We start from the raw sequence: 20,124 nt of genomic DNA, 5'->3' as shown, positions 1-20,124 counted from the left end.
GTTGCGCGGTCCTGGGGAGCGATCGCGTGGAAGGGTTGGACGTGCTCCCCCGCCGCCCGTGCGGAGAGGCGGGAGGCGTTTGCTGCAGTATCGTCCGTAAACCGAAAGCAGCCGCAAGCAACTGCGAAGTGGCAAAACCTCAAAGAACAAGGAAGAGAAAAAAAAAAGTTAATAGCTTCAACCTGTGTACTTATATTCTCTACTTCTCTCCGAAATAGTAAGTATTAGAAGCTTTATAATGTGCTTGTCTAAAACATCTGATTGGTACTTTCTCAAGAGAAACTAAAATGTTTCTCATTATGTGTTTTGCTATTTCTGTTTCTCTCTTCTGCAGACTAATTATGATTTTATCTCAGAATGGGTAAGCACACTCTGGTGTCTTTGCAGTGACTTTAAGTGGCTTGGACTTGTTTGAACTGGAAGATGTGGAGTGGACTGTTACCTCCAGGACTGAATGAAAGTGATGTTGACTTAAGTTCTGATGATGGAGATGAATTGCATAGTTCCTTTTCAAAAAAAGATGCAAAAGAAGATAGTGAAAGAGTTCAGCTTTCTGAATTCCAGCAGAATGGACCTGAAAGTAATACTATCAGTGAACCCATTGTGATATCAGTGACAGATGGAGAAAAAGAATCTCAAACGTGCCCTTCTGGAATTTCTCTAAATATGTGGAATGTGGGTATTGTTACAGGTGTCCAAATGTCCAGAGCATAAATATACTGAGCAATATGCTCAAAGTTGAATGGCTAATTTTTAAATTAAAATAACTTAGTCTTGAATATTCAATATATAAATCTGAAATTAAATAAAATATTAGCAAAGTGCAGTCATCCTAATATACCTTAGATTGTTTCAAGCATGCTAAACAGGAATTTAGATTGGAGGTGTATGTAGCTTTTTTTTTTTCCTCTTTAATGGTGATTGAAAGTGCAGCAGGGGGATGTTTGGATAACTATACAGTTGTATAGAAGCTTGTAGTTTTGGTAGTGTATGGGCTCTTGAGTTTCTTCATAACTGCTTTCTGCATTAGTAAGGATTTACAGCTAAGTATATCAGCCACTGTACTGGTGATGTATCTCTTCAAAATAAAGGTGTAATCCTTCCTCTTTCTGTAGGGGTTAGTCGCAGGCATTCAGATTCAGTTGCTTATAACCTCTTGATTTTCCTGTTGCAGGCTGAAGACTGAAAAAATAAATATAAACAAAGCAGCCTGTGCTTTAGGCTTTCGAGTCAAAATAAGAATTGGCAAAAACTAGTTACTGTTCTCCGTCAGTCAACCCATGTAGGTAGCCTGCTGTGCAACGACTATGTTGTCAGCAGTACTTGGATGACAAACTACCAGCTAGGCAATAACAATACGTTGAATAGCTCAGGAACGGGCAACGAGCAGAACTGTGTTCAGTGTCATGTCCCATGAGAACACTGTTGGGTTTGGATAGTCCTGGGATTTAGGGAGGGCAGAAGGTCAGAGAGAGGTGATGAAAGATTAGAGCCAATTCTAGTTTAACACTCAGAGTTGGATGTTCTCAATTCATAAATTTTAATGTAATAGATATAAGTAGGTAGTATGGATAAATAAGATATTGGGACATTTCTCAGCACATTATGTAATTTTTTTAAAAATGAGGGAAAAAAATTAAAATACTGATTTGCCTTTTCTAAATCTTGTAGAAATTTGTAGAGCTTCAGAAGAAAAACCATGAAATGAAAACCCAAGCAAAACAGGGAAACAAAGGCCGAAAAAGGAAGCGTCCCAGAAAAGGTATTTTTATGTAATTACATAATTTATTGTCCTAAAATGGAATTAGTATCAAATACATTGGAAGTGGGATTTGCTGATGTGTGGTGGTTTTTTTGTTGGTTTTGTTTGTTTTTTTCTTTCTTACCAAAAATTGAATGCCTGAGTAGATGTATTCTAGCTATTGTCTAGGGTTTTATTTTTCTAGTTGTATACATCACTTGTAGGACTAGGTTGTAAATTGCTGCATAAAGTTGAAGTATTATATTTCTTCCCCCCCCCCCCCCCCCTTTTTTTAAAGGAGGTAGGACTTAGCTAATACTCATTTATGGCTAAGTGTATTTCAGTAATTCTATAAAACATACTTTTGTGTATTCTGGTGTAAAACTTCTTTGCAGATGTTGTAGGAGTTTCTTCATATGAGAAGTCCTACAGCTGCATGGTTTAAATCCACATGATCATTGGGTAAAAATCTTAATGTGTCAGTCTTTCAAAGGAAATGTGATTATAGTTCTGTTAACTTCATTGGCTGCTGTAGGGTATTACTGTGTAATATTGGATTTTTTTTTTCCCCCCCTAGAAAAACAGAAAAAGAACGATGAAGTGACTAAGAGGTATAACCAGGTCAATGTGATTATCTGAGGTCTGTTTTTAATATCAGGCAAAACTTGTGAAAAGCTTGGCCACTTGCATGGCCAAAGCCTAGCTTTGAACGTCATGTAAAATATCTGCTGAAGTTGTTCAGTGTCTTGTTGAGCAGGCTGAATTTGATACCAGTGACTCATTGATAAAGTTTATTGCTTGATTTTAAAAATAAACACAAATGTATTTAATGTATCTTAAAATGGACTTAATGTTATTCCTAGATGTTTTGCATGTAATGGCATACAAGCTCCTGTTCAGCCTGCTCTTCCTCCTCTTCTTTTTCCTCCTTGGCAGTGTTAGGTTTATGGTCGGACCTGGTGATTTTAAAGGTCTTTTTCAACCGGAATGATTCTATAAGCTTGCTTTCAAGATTGTGGAATTACCCTTACAGAGGGGAAGGAATAATTAATTTCACTTCCACTAAAAACTGCAAATGGATGAAAAGAGCATGTCTGCCAAATGGAGGAATTAATTTTAGTGTTGAAAAGAATATTACAAGTTGTGGAAAGGGAACTGGTTATATTAATTACTTTTTGTTGTTTGTTTTTAGTCGTCAACAGTTGGCAAATGAAGACAAATGGAAAGAACTTACACAATACTTTGGAATCAATGATAGATTTGAATCACCTGTGGATAGCAGGGCTTCACAAAAGGTGACTGTTGATACAAAAGCAATGTCAGGTTGTACTTGACAGTAAAAGACCTCTGCCTTAACTGAGATAGGAGAAAACCTGAGACTATTTGAAAGTTAGTAAATGCTCAAGTCACTCTGAACAATAATTTTGTGCACTTTTTTAATTAATTTAATTTTAGATATCACATGAATCATACTTGGATTGAAAGGTTGCTGTGCTTTCTTTTGAGACAGTATCCATGCTTGTTTCCTGTCTGGTTTTGTTTTCTGTTATCATGAGGGACAGAGCACTTCATATGCATTGTTTGACTTTTCTTTTGGCTTTTTTAGTCATGTTATAACTTTGAAATGTGTCACATAAATCCTGTAGTTGACATCAGTGGCTATAGGTATTAGAGGGACAAACCTACCATACAGTTTTACTGGATATATGACACTTTCTGTTCATAAATATTGTCTAACTAGTCATATTTGAAATAACTAGTACAACATGATGGACAAGTTAAACTGAAAATATAATGAGTTCCTCATAGCAGTATTTGTTCTTTAGCTTTTCTGGTAAAGGCCTGTATAAGTTCTATGACACTAAATGTTTAGTTACCCTCCTTTATGATACGTTTTCTATTTTTCATTTGCCTCAAGTAAGTTTCTGCATTCAAGTCATAAGACATTTGCTTCTGTCTGAGTTCTTTCTTTTGGTGGGTATTTAGTTGTCATTAAACTGCTCAAGATAGATCTGGAATGAGGCCCAAAGTGTTAAAATGCAGATGCTCTCCACATAGGTTCAGATATTTTATCGCTAGTGGAACACAGGTCTCATTAATTGCAGAAAAGGCATCTAACAGAATTGGCTATCACTTTGATTTCCAGTTGTGCACTTTTCCTCAACATCCACCTGAACAGTTCAAGCGCAGTATTTGCAGATCACTGTTTCTCAAGAATTGTTAGCTTTTTTGCTTTTATCTTTTTAAAAAAGTACATGTTATGAAACTGTCAAATATGTTTTCTTTAGCATCACTAATATTTAAAACCAGTGAGGCTGTAAATTGCCTTCTGTTATGAGCAGGTGAGTTTTCTGTGAAATTCTGAAGTCAGTGCAACTGCTGTGCTACCCTTCTGTATTCCTTCAGAAGTTTCCAACTATGATTTCCAGTAAATATTTACTTTTCATTGTTACATTATTTGTAAATGTTGTTCTTATTTTCAGAGGTTAAATTTTGAAGCTTTTTCTTTGTTTCCCATAGGACTGCTAAAATTTTTAATTTATAAGTACAGTGGAGTGGAACCATGCCAGAACTCAGTTTTTGGATAAAGATAGGATCTTAGAACTATAACGATACAGTGGTAATTGCCATTCTTCATGTTACCTGACACATACATTTCACATTTTGTTTAGAAAGCTCCAGGGATGGAAGAGATAAGCCAGATCTTCAGATGAAATTTTATTGTGACAGGCATAAACTAGTCCGTGTAATTTTTTTAACCTACAGTATTATCCTGCACATAAGGTGGAACTAATGCAATGATTTGTGCTCAGGCAGCTTTTCAGTGAATTCTTAATTATTCTGTCCATTACAATACATAGACAAAGTGATTTGTGTTACATAGAAATTACAGGTTTATGCAGTGTCTTAAAAGAAAGAATTTTATGAAAGAACTTGAGAAAGGAGATGCTCCCTTTAAATGTGTTATTTCTTCTTGTCCTAAAGATATTGGCTTTTCTTTTTCTAGTCTGGCCTTGAACTTAGCATAGAGAAGTCTGTGGCTGAAGGTGACATTGATAAGGCTGAGGAGCTGAGTGATAGATTAGCCGTTCGTGAGGTAAGTGGGCTATTAACAAAAGCTCTTGGGAAACGTACATCTGTACAAAAAGTGTCTTAACTAAAATAGCATTGAAGATTGTTTGGGCCCTCTTTCCTGCTTCCTAAGCAGATTTCTGTCAGTTGACTGAAGTATTTTGCTGCTGATCTAGTCATGCATGGACAGCTGTATATAAGCTATGACAGCTATGTATAAGAATTGAAAATACAATGGTGAACAATCCCAAGTAACCTTGCTGTAAAGCCTTCACGCCGGCTCCACGAATCAGAGGAGTCAGTAACTGGTTGTCTATACTGAGCTTTTGATTTTTCTGCATGTCGCAAGCCAAGAAAACAGGACTAGGATGTTCTCTTTCCGTGAGTTCCCTGTGGCTCAGACTTCTCCTTGCATTCCCTCCCCAGCAAGCTTGGGAGGTGTGAAAAAAGGTAGAGATTTAGCAAGTTTAGAACTAGAAATGCGTCAGTGCTGCTTTTCCTGTGTATTTACATGATCAGGAGTTGACAGGTGGAAGAATTCTGGAGAAGAATGGGAGTAGATGGATGTCAGACATACTGCTGTGGCACTAGAATGATGTTTATAGAATTAATGGATTTTTTTCTTTTTGTCATTTTTAATATAAAAATGCATGTCTTTAAAAAAAAAAAAAAATCCAGGTGAGAGAAATGCTGGTTTCGTTCAAGACACTGTCTTGTTAGTTGGTGTATCGGAGTAATTTTATGAAGGCTATGTTCCTCTTTGCTGTAAAAAGTGGACCCTTTAAATTTGTAGGTAGTGCTGAGTGAATACTTAAACTGGTGAGGAATCTACCAGATATCTCTGGTAATTGCAATTTCTTGTAAGAAATAGTTAAATTGGTGAACATATGGTAGATGGTAGCAGGTGAAGTACACAATTGAAAGCCATGAAGGCTGTTGTACCCACTGCTATTTGTGCACAGGCGAGAAAATGCAAAGAAGGACAATTAGGATAAAAAGATAGTTGGAATAGTTTTGAAGCCAGGTAAGAAAAAAATAACTAAGTATTCTTTGAGGTGAGTACAGGACCTATCATTTTTAAGTCATCTGAGCTACAGTATTTAAATCATACATATTATAAATTTATATTAGAAATTAATTATATATTTTTGCTTTCATTCTTCTATCTTGCATACTCTTCTGTCTTCACAGAGTTAATGGGAATTTTCTGTCCACTCTATACACTAGCAAAATCCAAAGGTATTGGAAAAGCATTAAGATGGACAAATTCCAAATACTTCTCATTCTCATACAACTATTTAAAGTGTTCCCCAAGTACAGGGTCTCAAGCTAATCTTTAATGCAAAATTGCAAATTTATATCTGTTTAATGCAATATAATATCACACTATTGTGATGGCTTTAAAAACAGATGGCTTTTGAAATGGGAAATACAGTTCTTAAGGTTCTGTAAATAAGGTTAGGTAAAAATAACTTTTTATACAATCATTAAACTCCTACAGTTAGTCACTTAGGGCAGTTTCTAATGACTAGACTCTTACCTGCCTATTCACCAGTGATCACAAAACTTCACTCTGCAAAGATAACAGCTATTGACAGTGATAGGACTGTGTCCTAATGTTCCTTTTAAGTCTGACCAGCTTCTTGCTGTGATACTGTTGCATTACCTTTCACATGTACAACGTGAAAAACACTTGCTGTTCCCCTTCACAAATGTCATTATCCCATCTACTCTAAAGTGGTTAGAGTATCATAATCAATAAAACATACTGAGGTTCTAGTGCAAATTGTTTGACTATAAAAACAAATTAATGTAAGAAGTTTTAAGGTTTTGTAATATTTATGATAAACTATTATCTGATTTCGGTAGCCATGCGATGGTACAACATCTAGCATATCCCAGGTGCTACAGCAATGTATTTATTTGTGGAACATTAGATCCAATTTGTTGACTTTCAAATATTAACATGATGTAATTCTGAAAACAAAGTGCTTGAAACATTATTAGTATTCACAGCCTTGACTTGGTTTTGGTTAAGTGGGTTTATCTGAATAAATAGTATGTTCAAAGAAGGAAAACTCAAATGACTCTGGCTTGATCTCATGGGGAGTTCTGCTGAGGCACAATCCATGGGAATTCACTGGGGTTCTCTACTGTTGTAAAAATGTGCTAGCTACATAACCCACTGCAAGACTTATTTTTCTTTGTGGTTTTTAAGAAGCTGTGGGGTTTTTTTTTTTATGTTGGGTCTTTTTAATACTTTTATGGCAATAATTCTAACAGTGACTAATTCTGATTCAGTGAAGAACTATAGAAAAGGATTTGATTATGGAAGAGGTTGATTCAAAAATCATTGTTTTGTGTACAAGTACAATTAATAAAAAACTGCTTTCATGTTCTATAGTAGTGATTAAATCACTACTTTCCTTCTCTTTGCAATATAAAGAAATGTCCCTTTTAAAACTCATTTTACATAATAGTGAGTTAATTTTTAAAATATGTGGCTATTTGTATCCCTCCAACTTCCAAAGACAGCACAACACTGTGAGGAAGTCAGGCATGGAACTATACTATGGCTGTATTGAAGTACACCACTTCTGAAGTCTAAAGAAATAAGTGGATGAATTTTCTTAAAAAAATCTTTTATCTCAACTTCATCTTCTTATGTATAGTTTTCATTTTTCTTGAGCAATGTTGCAGGGTTGGGGGCAGGGAGTGTATGAGAAACAGCTGTCTTCTGTTTGGGGTACAGCCCCCTTGCAGCCATGTGAAAAATGTTCAGTGGGTAGGTGTTCTTTTTGAAATCAGGTGTATGGGTTTTTAGTCGGCACCATTTTCTTTTGCAAGAAGCAGTGACTGGAACCTGCTGATAAAGCTTTTGCTTTGAGGCACAGATCCCAGAGTTCTTAAAGCCGTTTCCTGCCTTAATAAGTGAAACTAATTTTTGATGTATAACATTTATAAGCCTGTGAAACTGATAGGGCAGCTTCAGTATTTAGAAAAATGAAGCCAAAAATAAACAGATGATGAGAATAGGCAGTAAAAACATCTTCTAAAATGCTAAGGAACACCAAAATGATGCTGTCAATATGCTAGCATTATGACACAGTGAGAAAAGGTTTTTAAAAATCAGATTCCTTTAAAATCGGTGGTGATTTAGGCAATATGCATAATCTAGCAGCTGTGAGTGGATCACTGAAATTTACATCCTAAAAGACTAAATAATACTGCTTCAAGGTTTTGAGTCTTTTGGTTTCCATGTGGTACTTGTTGCAGGTTCTTTAAGGAAAATGTTACTGTACTGCTGTAAGTGAGCAATATGTTACTTGCTGCTTGCTTCTCTTTTGATGAATATGCAAAAATGCTGATTTTAAAACAAAACTTCTTAATCTAGTAGCGTTCAAGGTTTTAGACTGAGAGAAGTTAAAACCTGGATACTTTATGGATGAGGCTCTGTATTTACTAGTGACTGCATCTCTGGATTCGTATGTAGCTTTTGAGACTAGCTAAAAATGTTTTGCCCCTTTTTTATTGGCAGTTGCATTTCTATTAAAAAATGGATTGTACTTATGTGATGATGATATTCAGTCTAATCTCTTGGGAAACCTCACTACAAAGTATTACCCCTTGTTTCCTATAGTCATCCTAGTTTGTGGACTAGAAAAGTGATTGCAGTTAGTTTGGGATTTTCAAACTGTAGCATCCTTGGCCATACCAGCAGCGTGTTCCCTTGTAGGCTGTTCTGCTTCACTAAGAGTTCTGGTAATCCTGAAATTCTTGATTGCATTATTTTATATATGAGTGAAATTCTTCCTGAAAAAATATGGGCATGTCTGCATTATGTTGTACCAAACACATCAGACTTACCATCAGTAACTCTGCTGCTTTAGCTACTCTGCTTCTAGAATCCAGTCTAGCTTGAGCATCTCAGTGCTGTGGTGCAGTTACAGTATATAAGATCAGTACTCCTTTGATAAATTTTTGTTGAGCATCAACATAATGCAGATGGGTCATATGATGAATCTCAATTCACTGTGGATTTTTAAACAAGCTATTAGACTGAATTATTACTGTAGTACCTAAACCATAGTACTACTAGTATTAAATAACTAGCAGTTCATTGCAGTGTGCTGGTATACTAGCACAGTTAAGGTTTATTATTGTAACAAAAAGACAGCAACTGGATTACAACATTCCAGAGCTTTCAGCATTGGTAAAGAGTCCTTCGTGTTTTAAAGTTGTTCTTTTCAAATGTAGAGCGGCATACTTAAAGCTATTGTTCAAACACTGCATTTAATGATGACTTGTTTAACTTGAGACATGCCAACAGAAGTGTTAATATTAAACGTAGGAGTTGCCAAAAAAATTTTGAACCTTTTAGAATGAAAGTTTTTGAGAGAATGAAGTTTATGTGGACACTTAGCTGGGCTGAGAAAAAATGGTTTTCCTGGTGATGCTCTAGGACAAGGTAGTTGATATTTAATGGTAGCAGGTACTTGGATGCGTAGCTGTGAACAGACACTTGGAATTACGTCAACTTTTCTAACACTTTCAGAAAAAACTTTTTGGAATAATATCTTGAAATGTACTTTAGTTGTTCCTACTGTGTTTGTGGGAATCTGTCTAGACCTTTTTCAAGAAGAAATGTTGATAAATTAGAGCACTGTGACTGTGTTGGAGGTGTTTATCCTTTTAAGTAGGGATGGTATGTGGAGATACCTCATAATTTCACTTTGCTGTAAATCAGTTTCAGTTTGGAGTGATACTTGTAAAAGTTCTTCTCCTAATTAAACCAAATAATTTTGAAAGGTTGCCCCCTCCCCCCCCATCCCCCAAACCCTGTAATATATAAACCTGAAAATATTTACCAAGCTTCTTTTACCCCAGAGAAAGAATTTTTAATAGTGATTTTTTTTTTTTTACTCAAATCATTGTGCAGTGTCTCAAGAAGCAGAATGCAGATTTTCTTATGACGCTAATATTCTGAGAACTGATCTGGCTAAATCTCAAACTTTGCATTATGCTTGTGGTTTTTGTGTTAACTGCCTGGTAGGTAGGTGCCACATTGTCTAAGAGTGCGTTAGCCTGAGGACTGTAACTTGAACATGATAAAATAATCTTGACCATATTAGACTTACCTGTCAAAAGGAACTTCTAAAATATTTTGTAATTTAGCACACTAAATTACTGGAGTAGTTAGTTGTCAGTCTCTAGGTAGCGCAGGCTTTTTGACAGCACTGTTCCCAAGTGCTTAGCTTAGTGGCTTCTGGCATTTTGGTGAAACATTTTTAAAAAGCTGCGATGTATAGGGGAACTATGGTATTTTAATCAAGCTTAAACTATGATTGTCAATCTACATCATAATCAACAAAATTAATTGGCTTTTCACTGGGATATCATTCTCATGTTACAGCAAGATCAGTCCCGCTGTTGTCTTCAAAATTTGTTGCCTCAGTGTTGATCATTTTCTAACCATTAAATTAGTATCCATTGTCTGTAAGTAACTTCTAGTCATATAATTTAGAATAAGAAGTACATGAGCAGGGTTGTATCTCGTAACCATTAAGAACCATTTTGGAAGCTGTTTTCCACTTGAAAATCTGGGTAGGATATGATTGAGCATGAGGTCACACACACATTACTGTTTCAGATCGACAGGTTACAGTGCTTGATGATCTTCTATTGGTAAAATAGTTCAATTTCTAAATTCTCTTCAACACTCACAATTTATCATAGTGCTTTTAGGTACCTGAAGAGATTGATACAATTTATATGGAATATAACCAAGCACCAAATAACTTGGAAATCTTGCCCATTTAAAGGACTCGGGGGGAAAAAAAAGAGTTTATTTTTATCTCTGAAGGATTTTCTTTCTAATACTTAGCGGAGGTGCTTCCAAATATCTATCTTCATTGAGGTTGTTCTCGTTTAACCTTTGGAACATGGCAGGGTTATCACCTAGAATTACATTCCTATGCTCCCTTAATTATGTATATCTTTTCCTTAACAAACCTTAAAAAAAGATTTCAGATGTTACAAGTCTAATTAAAGAGACAGACAAAGCACAGTTTATACTGTAGATTTTTTCTGCAGTTCAATTAATCAGCATGTTTTCTCTTTTAATTAAAACCATTTTAGTAAATTAAAGCCCACAGCAAAACACATATATAATTTGTTTGTAATTAGCTCTTAATTGGTGGTAGTTGAAGCTTAGCACCCTTGGTTTCTTTCTTCATGATTGCCATTTTATTAGCAGCCAGTCATTAATTAATCTTTTTTTCTAATTAGCTTATAAAACTGTTGATGGCACATTATTGTAAATGTGATTTTAAGTTCAAAGCTTGTTAATAAGCTTTCTTACTTAGAAGAACAGAGATAAAGAAATTGCTGAAAACAGTACTACAGTTCTTTTTTTAAAACTGCTTTTCTTATAAGGGGGCTGTGTAAAGCATCTAACAGCTTATAGTTAATTTTTTAATGCTGTGTTTTCTCATGAATGGAAGAAGTAACTTGCATTTAAATGTTTAAATCTAGCAAAGACCTTAATAGAACAGTTTTCTGTCGTTGCTCCATTACTGTGTCATCCAACTATAATTTGATGTTGTAATACATGGCATAAAAACACAACAAAGGTATTACAAAGTATTTTACAGTGAAAGTTGAGCACATCATTGAAAGGGGACAATTTTCACTGCAAAATCCACTCGTTATTCTTGTTTGCTTTATATATTTTATATACGTCAGCAATGGATAACATTGCATAACATAAAAGGAGAAAATCATTGCTAAAGGCAAGCCTGAAATAACTAGATTCATATTTGATGAGAAACTGTAACACTGCATTAAAAGGCTGTTTGGCTTCTCTGGTATGATCATAGGATATTTCAGGACCTGTTTGAATATAGCTGTTTTGTTAGAGCTTCTGTAAGCTTAGTGTTTTGTATATCATACCTGAATATTTCTGGAGCAGTTCTTGAATCTGTTGTCTCATTACCTGTATCATTCAGCATTTACATTACACAGTGCCATTGTAATGAAAAGTCTTTGCTTTATGATATTTAATGTTAAATGTCTTGATTTTCAAGGAAGTTTTCTGGAAGTTACGGTAGATTCTGTTGCAACTTAAGAAAAATGTTTACTCTTCTGCCTGAACTTTTACATACTATTTCAACTTGAGCCATTTCTTTGCTTGTTTTAAAAGTGCTTTATGATGCTGTGCAAGAAACACTAGAAAGGGATAGCTGACAAGGAAAAAATTAAAAATTGGATAAAAAGTAAATGAATAATGTCATATTACTAAAAAGATGAGAGGCTAATTTGCGCCGACTTTTTGCTAATTTTGTTCAAGCCTCAAAATGAGGAGCTGTCACCCGTTCTGTGTAGCACTGATGACAGTGCCAATGATCCATGAAATAAGCTGCCGCTGGCTTTGTTCTGATAAGAATGAACAAATCTGCACAATGTACGGCTCCCAGAATCTCATTTTCATACTTGCATGCAGGCTAAAAGAAATAAGCTGTTTGCAGGCTTGATTAATCAGACATTTGAGGGTTTTTTGTCTCTTTGATCTCTTTCGTCTCCTAGGTAACTTGCTTGACATTAATGTTGAGCTTGAGTAAAGACAATCAGGAATTGTAGACCAAACTGATATAAAAATTAAAGACCTTAACACTTTAAGTACTCCAGCAATGGTTCCGCTTTACTTCAGAAAACATCTGTTTTCATTTAATTAAAGAACAAAAGAGAATGGCATAAATATTTTTCATAGAGACCTGTTATTCCATAAAAACTTGAAGTATGATAATTGGTATTTTTAAATAAATGCCTTGAAACTGTTCAAAAAGAGGCTAAGCATCAGAAATTTGTTACAAGGTAGCAACTTCAGATGAGTAAAAAATTTATGAAAAACAATGGATAAGGAATTTTCATTTATGCTACACTAAACATCTAGAGTAAGATATTTGACATGATTATTGGTCAACTTCAAAATGGAAAGGTCTTTGCCCTGTAGAAATGAAGTTGTTTTTTCAGTTTGTCTTAAATATATATATATTGTGTTACAAGGATGAACCATTATATCAGCTTTACTACCCAATATGATTTACACACTTTAAACCTGTAAAATTGAAAGGAATTTAAAAAAAAAAAATGTCGCAGTGCGTTTGCTTGAGGTTATGCAGACGCTTTTACAAATCTTCCAAGTGGCTGTAAAGATGAATGCCTCAAGGGTCTAACCAGGGCCCTGCTTTTCCAACCAGCTAAAGCCCTTATCTTAAATCCAAGCAAAGTACCATTAATCTTTTTGAAAGACCTTTTATGGCTTTTAATATATCCCAAATTAGAACATTTTACACCCTTGGTTCCTGAAATATGGTGATAAAAAGCCTTTAGAGCTTAATTTTCCTTACTGCGTGCTCTGACCAATTTGCAGTTCTTTGTGATAATGTTTAGACACCTTAATTAAAATGCAGCAAAATATTGGATGTTCTATATGGAAAATGCTGATACTTTGACTACACAAGAAATTGTTGTGTATGTTTTTATTCATGCTTTCTTACTGCTTTTAAGATTGTATTTTATTGAATTATCTGATGACCTGAAATGTTGGTGTGTGGGTTTTTTTAAATGTAAAACCCATTGACCAAGCTTTTGTGGATTTCTTTGGGGGGTGAGGGAGAAGTGAAGATGTATGTCTGGGTGTGGGTGGGAGCAGATGATGTTTAATCTAAAACGTTTGTGTGTGTCTATATATGACATATTTATTTTCATGTCTTGAAAATTTGACTCTGTAGCTTAGAAATGATAACGTTAACGCTGCAAAATGTTTCTCGTTTTACTTCCACATACACTACAGAGGATCTTATTATCCCATTTTTTCTGTACTTTTCAAAGATGGAAGAACTCATTCTGTTTTCCAAGAAATAGAATCAGAAGATTTTTCTGCAGCACTTGTGTAGACCTCACTTGTGTATATTTGTATGTGTGTAAGTGCTCACTAGGCCACTAGGATATATTCTAAGGAGATGCTGTTACTCATCACATAGTAAGAGTTAATTTTCAAGTATGTTAGCAGGTAAAATACAGTTCAGACATAACGGCATGGTTCTGCTGATTGACTTCAGCTATCAGATAGCTCTAGTTTTTAAGCTAATAATTAGTCCTGTTTCAATTAACAAGTAAATATTTTTTTAATATTTTAGGTGACTTTTCTTAAGCATACTGCAAGTATATTAAAGTTAACAGCTGCCCTTAAATATTAAGTGACGGTGCAAATAAGGGAATGTTGTGTTCTAGTCTTTGACTTGAGATTTGGAAGTTCAGATGTTGTCATTGAATTACTGATTATATAAAATGTTAATGCTCAGGGCTAAAATGATGTCGCTAATAGAAAAGTTTTTTAAATGTCTGATCACATGAATTATTTTGTGCATCAAGATGATTCCATAGGTACATACGTATGACCTTACAAGATGTGAAAATAGGAGATGAAAAACTTGCTTAGCATTATTTAATTGGCATGTTTTCCTTTTAAAATACTATGCATACCTCTCAACTGTTTGTGTTGCTAGTGTTTAGAGCCTTAAACAAACCACAAACTGGTCTTGTGCTTACTGCATACATGCATGTAGACTCTCAAAGCCTTCTGCATAAAGGCTACTTTCTCGATTCTTGAACCCTGAAAGGACTATAAGCTAGAATAGCTTGTAATGATGCTGTTTTGTTTCACTTCGTTAACAAAATGATCAGGGTATTGACCTACCTATAGGGTAGGCGTTTGATGCGCGAGTTGTAGAAGGTGTGTAAGCGCATCTACACCTGAAGATGCGTTCTTGAGTTCTCACTCGTCAGTTAAGGAGTGTTCTTTCACTTGGGTGTCTCATGCCTCTCTTGTTTGATGCTCCCATGACATTTTGGGGAAATTTAGAATCATTTTCCAGTCAGAAGCATGTTAGCTAACTTCAGTAATTTTGGACTCGATAGGAAGAAAACATATTTGTCCACATCAGTTTGTAGCAGTCTTGAATCAATGAATTGCTTGTTTGTGTTGGAGAAAAGCGGTAACTTTTGAGACCGAATTCTTCCATAATTCATAATTTAGTTGCAGATAATGTCAAATCGTGACAGCAATCAGAAAACGTGATGTGGTCAAGCATTGGAACGGGCTGCCCAGGGAAGCGGTGGAGTCACCATCAGTGGAGGTGTTCAAAAAACCTGTAGACATGGCACTTTGGGACATGGTTTAGTGGGCATGGTGGTGTTGGGTTGACTGTTGGACTTCATGATTTTAGAGGTCTTTTCCAACCATAATGATTCTATGATTTTATTCTGTGTAACTACAATGAACAAGTTACGAATGCTGATTAAGGGAAAGAATATGATCATAGTTCACAGCACATTCTTCCATCTTTTTTGCTTTATTCTTCCCCTCCCCCCTCCTTGACAATTCACTAAAGTGAGCTTAATTCTCACAGTGTGAGTAAGTTTATGAAAGTAAAGTAGTATTCACCTACAGCCTATTACGACCTGATTTGAAAAGCATGTATATTATCACACTAATAATCTAAAAGCTGGTAATGTGAAGACTTAATGCCAGGTGGACTGTAAGGACACTGCTTGATTTACTTTCTGGACAGACTGATTAAAACATGACTACTGGTGCTACTGGAAAATGTGTGGTAGCAGCAGTTCTTCCTGTATAAAACTGTCTTTTTGAGTGGGTTTCATATCGGTGAGACCTGATGCTATTGTGTTAGCACAGCTGAGGTCACGGACTGGTCTTAATAATGGAGACTGTGTGTATATATCTATGTCTGTATATTTATTAAAAAAAAAAAAATCTAGTGGGCAATTGCCCTTTGCTTTTCTTCTTGAAAGCAAAGGATTTGGTGAAAAGGGTTCTTGCCCCAGAATTCCACTCCTCTGTATTTCTCTCAAGAGACATTCTTGATTGTCTGATCTAGTAGTACAGCGTCAGCCTAATATTTGAAAGATATTTTAATATCTGTTGATTTTTGAGAGACAATATCAGACCAAGTAATTTGTGAGGCTTAAATTTCATATGAGTCATTTGCATCTATTCAGTTTTCCTTTGTTTCTTTCTGTGTCTTAGCTTGGTGTGAAAATTGCCGAAGCTGCTGCTTGCCGCAACTTCGTAAAAGCCAAACAAGAAGCAGAGGCTGCCCAAGAAGCTCGAAAAAAAAAGAAGCTTGCTTGGGGGTAAGTCATTTGAGTATGGAATTAAACATTTGTGGTTTCATTGGCACTAAGTGTATACAGTACAGTCTCAGTTAAATGTTTTCTGAGTTGAAATAGGCTTGTGCTAATCTTACTTGTTTAGTTTAACCTTGTTGGGGTTGGGGGAGGTGATCTTTTTAGCAGTGTATCAGACTTAAGTACAGAGGCTTTACCAGAATTAATGTGTTGGTTATATGGCTACATTTGCCTTCATGTTTTAATTATAGTATTAAAAATTATTTTTTTATATTAATAATAGTGCGGCTGAATACCTGAAACACATATACCCATGATTCCTAACGTGTTTTTGTGCTCTATTTCAGATTTGAAGCCAAGAAAAGATGGGAAACAAAAAGCAACATGGGATACATGTAATCCATCCTGTTTTCCTCTGGAGTCAAATACCTGTTTTTACTTGAAGAATCTCTGTGAGAGACTTCTTAAATCTAAACACCAAAAAAAACCCCCCAAAACAAAACCCAGCACGTCAAATTCTTATGTTTCTCTTAATGCTGTTAGACTGCAGTGTCTTGTTTTGGCGTGCTCTTGTAATGTAGCAAAAATACTAACTAAACATCAGTACTATGTTAAATATAGTATTTTCATCCAAAATCTGAAAATCTAAGATAATGCATTTGGAGTCTGGTAGAGAACTCGTAAAGTTGGAATAAAATACTTGGTTGAAATGTGTTCTATGCCGCACTGCAGTTACAATGCGTGGGTATGAGGAGAGGTTTTCCTGCTAAGTTATACAGACTTAGTGCAGTAAGTACTTACTCTTCTGATCGCTTGAAAGTTTGGGGGCACACTAAGTAAAGAAAAGCAAAACCACTCTACTAGTTTAAAACCATCATTATGTATGCATTTATGGGCTTAGTATATATAAAGAGAAAAATACTGGCTGAAAAAGTCCATCCTCCCTCTCCTGGGAGGATCTGGTACTATTTGTCATGTCCTGTTGCCATGTTCCTTAGGATATTTCAAATTCCCGTTTTCCTTTCTTTCCCAAGAACTCAAGTTTTAAAAGTCCCAATTTCTTTGAGCAGATAAAGTATAGAAATGCATATCTTGAAAAATATCTGAAATACGTTATGTTGTGCAGTTAACTGCATCCAAGAAACAAATGCAGATTTTAAGTCCAAGACAAAGGTTTTACAGATCAATTAGGATTTGAATGTTTATGTTGTAAGATTATAACAGGAATTGATGATAATGTTTCTTCAGAATTGTTCTCAGTGAAAAGTAGGGACACATTCAGAACTAATAACTCTTCTCCCTGAAGCTCTTGCATATGTGTTTAGTCACCACAATGCCTGAATTGAATTGGTAATGTAAATGTCAGTTATTGTTAACCAAGATTAATATGTTTCAGGCCAAAGGTATGGTATTAGCGCAGTGGTGATTTACTATGTAAGTACTTGAGGCTAAAACAACTTGCCAACAAATAGCAATTTGAAGTTTTACGACACCAATTCGAAGAGTTTAGGTTTGCAGTCCAACATGGAATGGTGCATTTTTGTTCATTAGCCCTCGGGATATTTGATCCTTTTTCTTTTTTAGCAGACATCGTATTTCTTTCACAAAGATGAGAGTTTCCAATATGGTAATCTGCAGTTAGCTGTAATTAGTTATGATGACAGTTGAATACAATTGCCAGGATTGTAAATCAGGGGCTAAACAGGTTTCTGCAGTATAACATCATAAATCTCACACTGTGGTTTACAAGCTATATTAGCTTTAGAAACTTTGGTGTGGAAGGAAGAGAGTGATACCTCTTTGTAAAGGTAAATTGCATGTTTACTTGTATAAACAAAGATTACACCATAAACCTTCATCAAGATTTTTCTCAGTTCCAAATGTTCCTGTCCAAAACTCTGTCTGTAATTGCTGTTGGGGTTTTTTAAGCAGCTGGCAGAGTGTTAGATACAGTTGACCTTTCTGCTTCAACATACTGAAAAGCAGTGTGATGCTGATAATTTTGTGCTGAAAACATCAGCAGTATTCCATTAAACACTTAAGTAGTGTATATTGAACAGATACTATACATTTTCTTGTAATAGTTGCTCTTAACAGTATTTATTAGTCAAAGATCTTTATCTAACTGTAAGGATCAGTGCTGTTTGATACGAAAATGTGCTTTGAAAGAGCTCCAAACCCTCAAAAAACAGATACTATCTGAGAACTTGCCACATTGTATTTGTCACAGGAGTGCCACCTGTAACATTTTTCACTTAAAATAACCAATAAGTTTTATGTTTGGCCATTAATACTCTAAATATTTAGGAAGTATGCAGAATATTTGCATTGGGTTACTTGTGTGATGAATTTAAAAATTACTGCATTTGAAGTATTTTGATCTACCTAAAGTAGTTGCTTAGAATATTAGTCATTTCCCAGAATTATACCATGTTAAAAAAAAAACCTGATTAACAGGGAAAATACAAAAGCCTAATACAGCTTTAATAGAGATCATCTGAATACATAATAAATAAGTCGGCGCATAACTGTACCTTTAATAAACATCCTCCTAAACTGCTGATCTGATTCTAAGATGTCTTGCATTCCTGACACTTTTTTGTGAAGTAGTTTTGATCTGTGCTGTGAAGTTTGGTCAAACAAGTAAAACTGTGTTCTAAGATTTAACTATTCCTGTTTTTAATGTGTTTAAAGCAATCCAAATGCTTGTTTCAGTTAACTGAAACCTTTTTAATCAGCTTAAATATATAATCTTTTATGCTGAACTAAATTTGAGAGATAAGAATAATTCTGTTAGCAAATGAAAAGTTTGCACCATCTCATCTGACTGAAATGACGTATCTAGAGGAATGTACTTAAATATTTGGCTTCACAACAGATTTGCACTGAAATTAATAATTTATTAGAAGCTCTTCGATGATATCTTGGGTTGGGCAACAGTCAAAAGGCAGCCTTGCCTAAGCTTCTTCCTACCTACCGCTCAGAAGCCTTGAAAAACCTAAATGCTTGCAGTAGTTTTGCCCCAATTTTTCCTCCACCACACTTTCCTATTTCTTCCAACTATAGTGATGATACTCTCTTGTATATGCTGAATAGTTTTAAGTCATTTGCAGAAAAATCTCACAGCTTTCCAAGTGCAGTTCTCCAGAGTAAACAGAAAAACTAACTTTAAGGGGAATGTCCTCTCATAACTAACCATCGTTCTGTGAACAAGGCTTCTATGGGAGCTACCTGGCCCGATCGAAGCTAGCTCTATTAGGTGCCAAACTTTGCCAGTGAGGCCTCTTAACTGAGTTTATTACTTGGGTACTACAAAACAGTGAGGTGGTTAGATTGCTTTTGGTTTTATAGTAGACTTGGTTGATGTCAAGTTGATGGCTCTGTGCACTATTTCACTAAGCAGAGTATACACTCCTCGTTGTACACTTCTCATGTGGGTAACATACTTTTTCATTTCTGCTCCCAGCTGGGGATAGTCTAGACTCACATTCTTGCAATTCTGTTGTGTTCTAAGGCCTACACAATCAAGAAATAAATTGTTTATCAACTCCTGTGATAAAATACAGCCAGGTTGGAGTTTGACAAGAGCGTACTAATACAATTACTAGTATTTCTTAATATTGCATTCCTGAGCTCCTAAACCAAAGAGTGGCTGCAGGGACATTTTGACAGATAAAAACATACATATAGTTGTTAGAGTTTTAATAGTTTTTTGCCTGCAACCATAATCTGTATCATTATTTTTTTAGTTTAATTCTGTTGGACAAGTTTCAAAGATAAATATGGTGTGTAATAAGCCTTTGCAATCTCTAATTTGTGAAGGAGTGTCTGTCCAGTTAATACTTGCTCATTGAAGCAAGGGGTTTTGAAATAGCTGAAGTACGAACTGTAATTACTGATGTCTGTTTCCTATGCACCTATGGCTTCTGGCATTTGATCAAAAAATGTAATGTATTGCTTAATCTCAGAGCATTCCCCACTTTCAGAAATATTTACTTCATGACAATTGTACAGCACTAAATGACCTCGGCAAAACCAGAGTAGATTTTTATTTGGCATTGATCATATGTAGTTAATCCATCAACAGTTATTTTTCCTGT

General features: G+C 35.3%; 1 protein-coding gene across 1 annotated transcript; it reads left to right on the top strand.

Moving 5' to 3' along the window:
- Positions 1-423: 423 nt before the first annotated feature.
- On the top strand, positions 424-16,423 carry FAM204A (family with sequence similarity 204 member A; the record flags this gene model as incomplete). The annotated part of the gene is made up of 7 exons (XM_082002607.1): positions 424-675; positions 1,672-1,762; positions 2,319-2,352; positions 2,934-3,036; positions 4,749-4,838; positions 15,924-16,030; positions 16,372-16,423. The coding sequence occupies 7 exons, from the start codon at positions 424-426 to the stop codon at positions 16,421-16,423; spliced, it is 729 nt and encodes a 242-aa protein (XP_081858733.1).
- Between the last annotated feature and the right edge of the window lie 3,701 nt (positions 16,424-20,124).

Source organism: Phaethon aethereus (assembly GCF_964289735.1).
Source record: "Phaethon aethereus genome assembly, chromosome: 7".
NCBI lineage: Eukaryota > Metazoa > Chordata > Aves > Phaethontiformes > Phaethontidae > Phaethon > Phaethon aethereus.
Note: the sequence above shows the minus strand (reverse complement) of the source record. Positions and strands in the feature narration are given on the sequence as shown.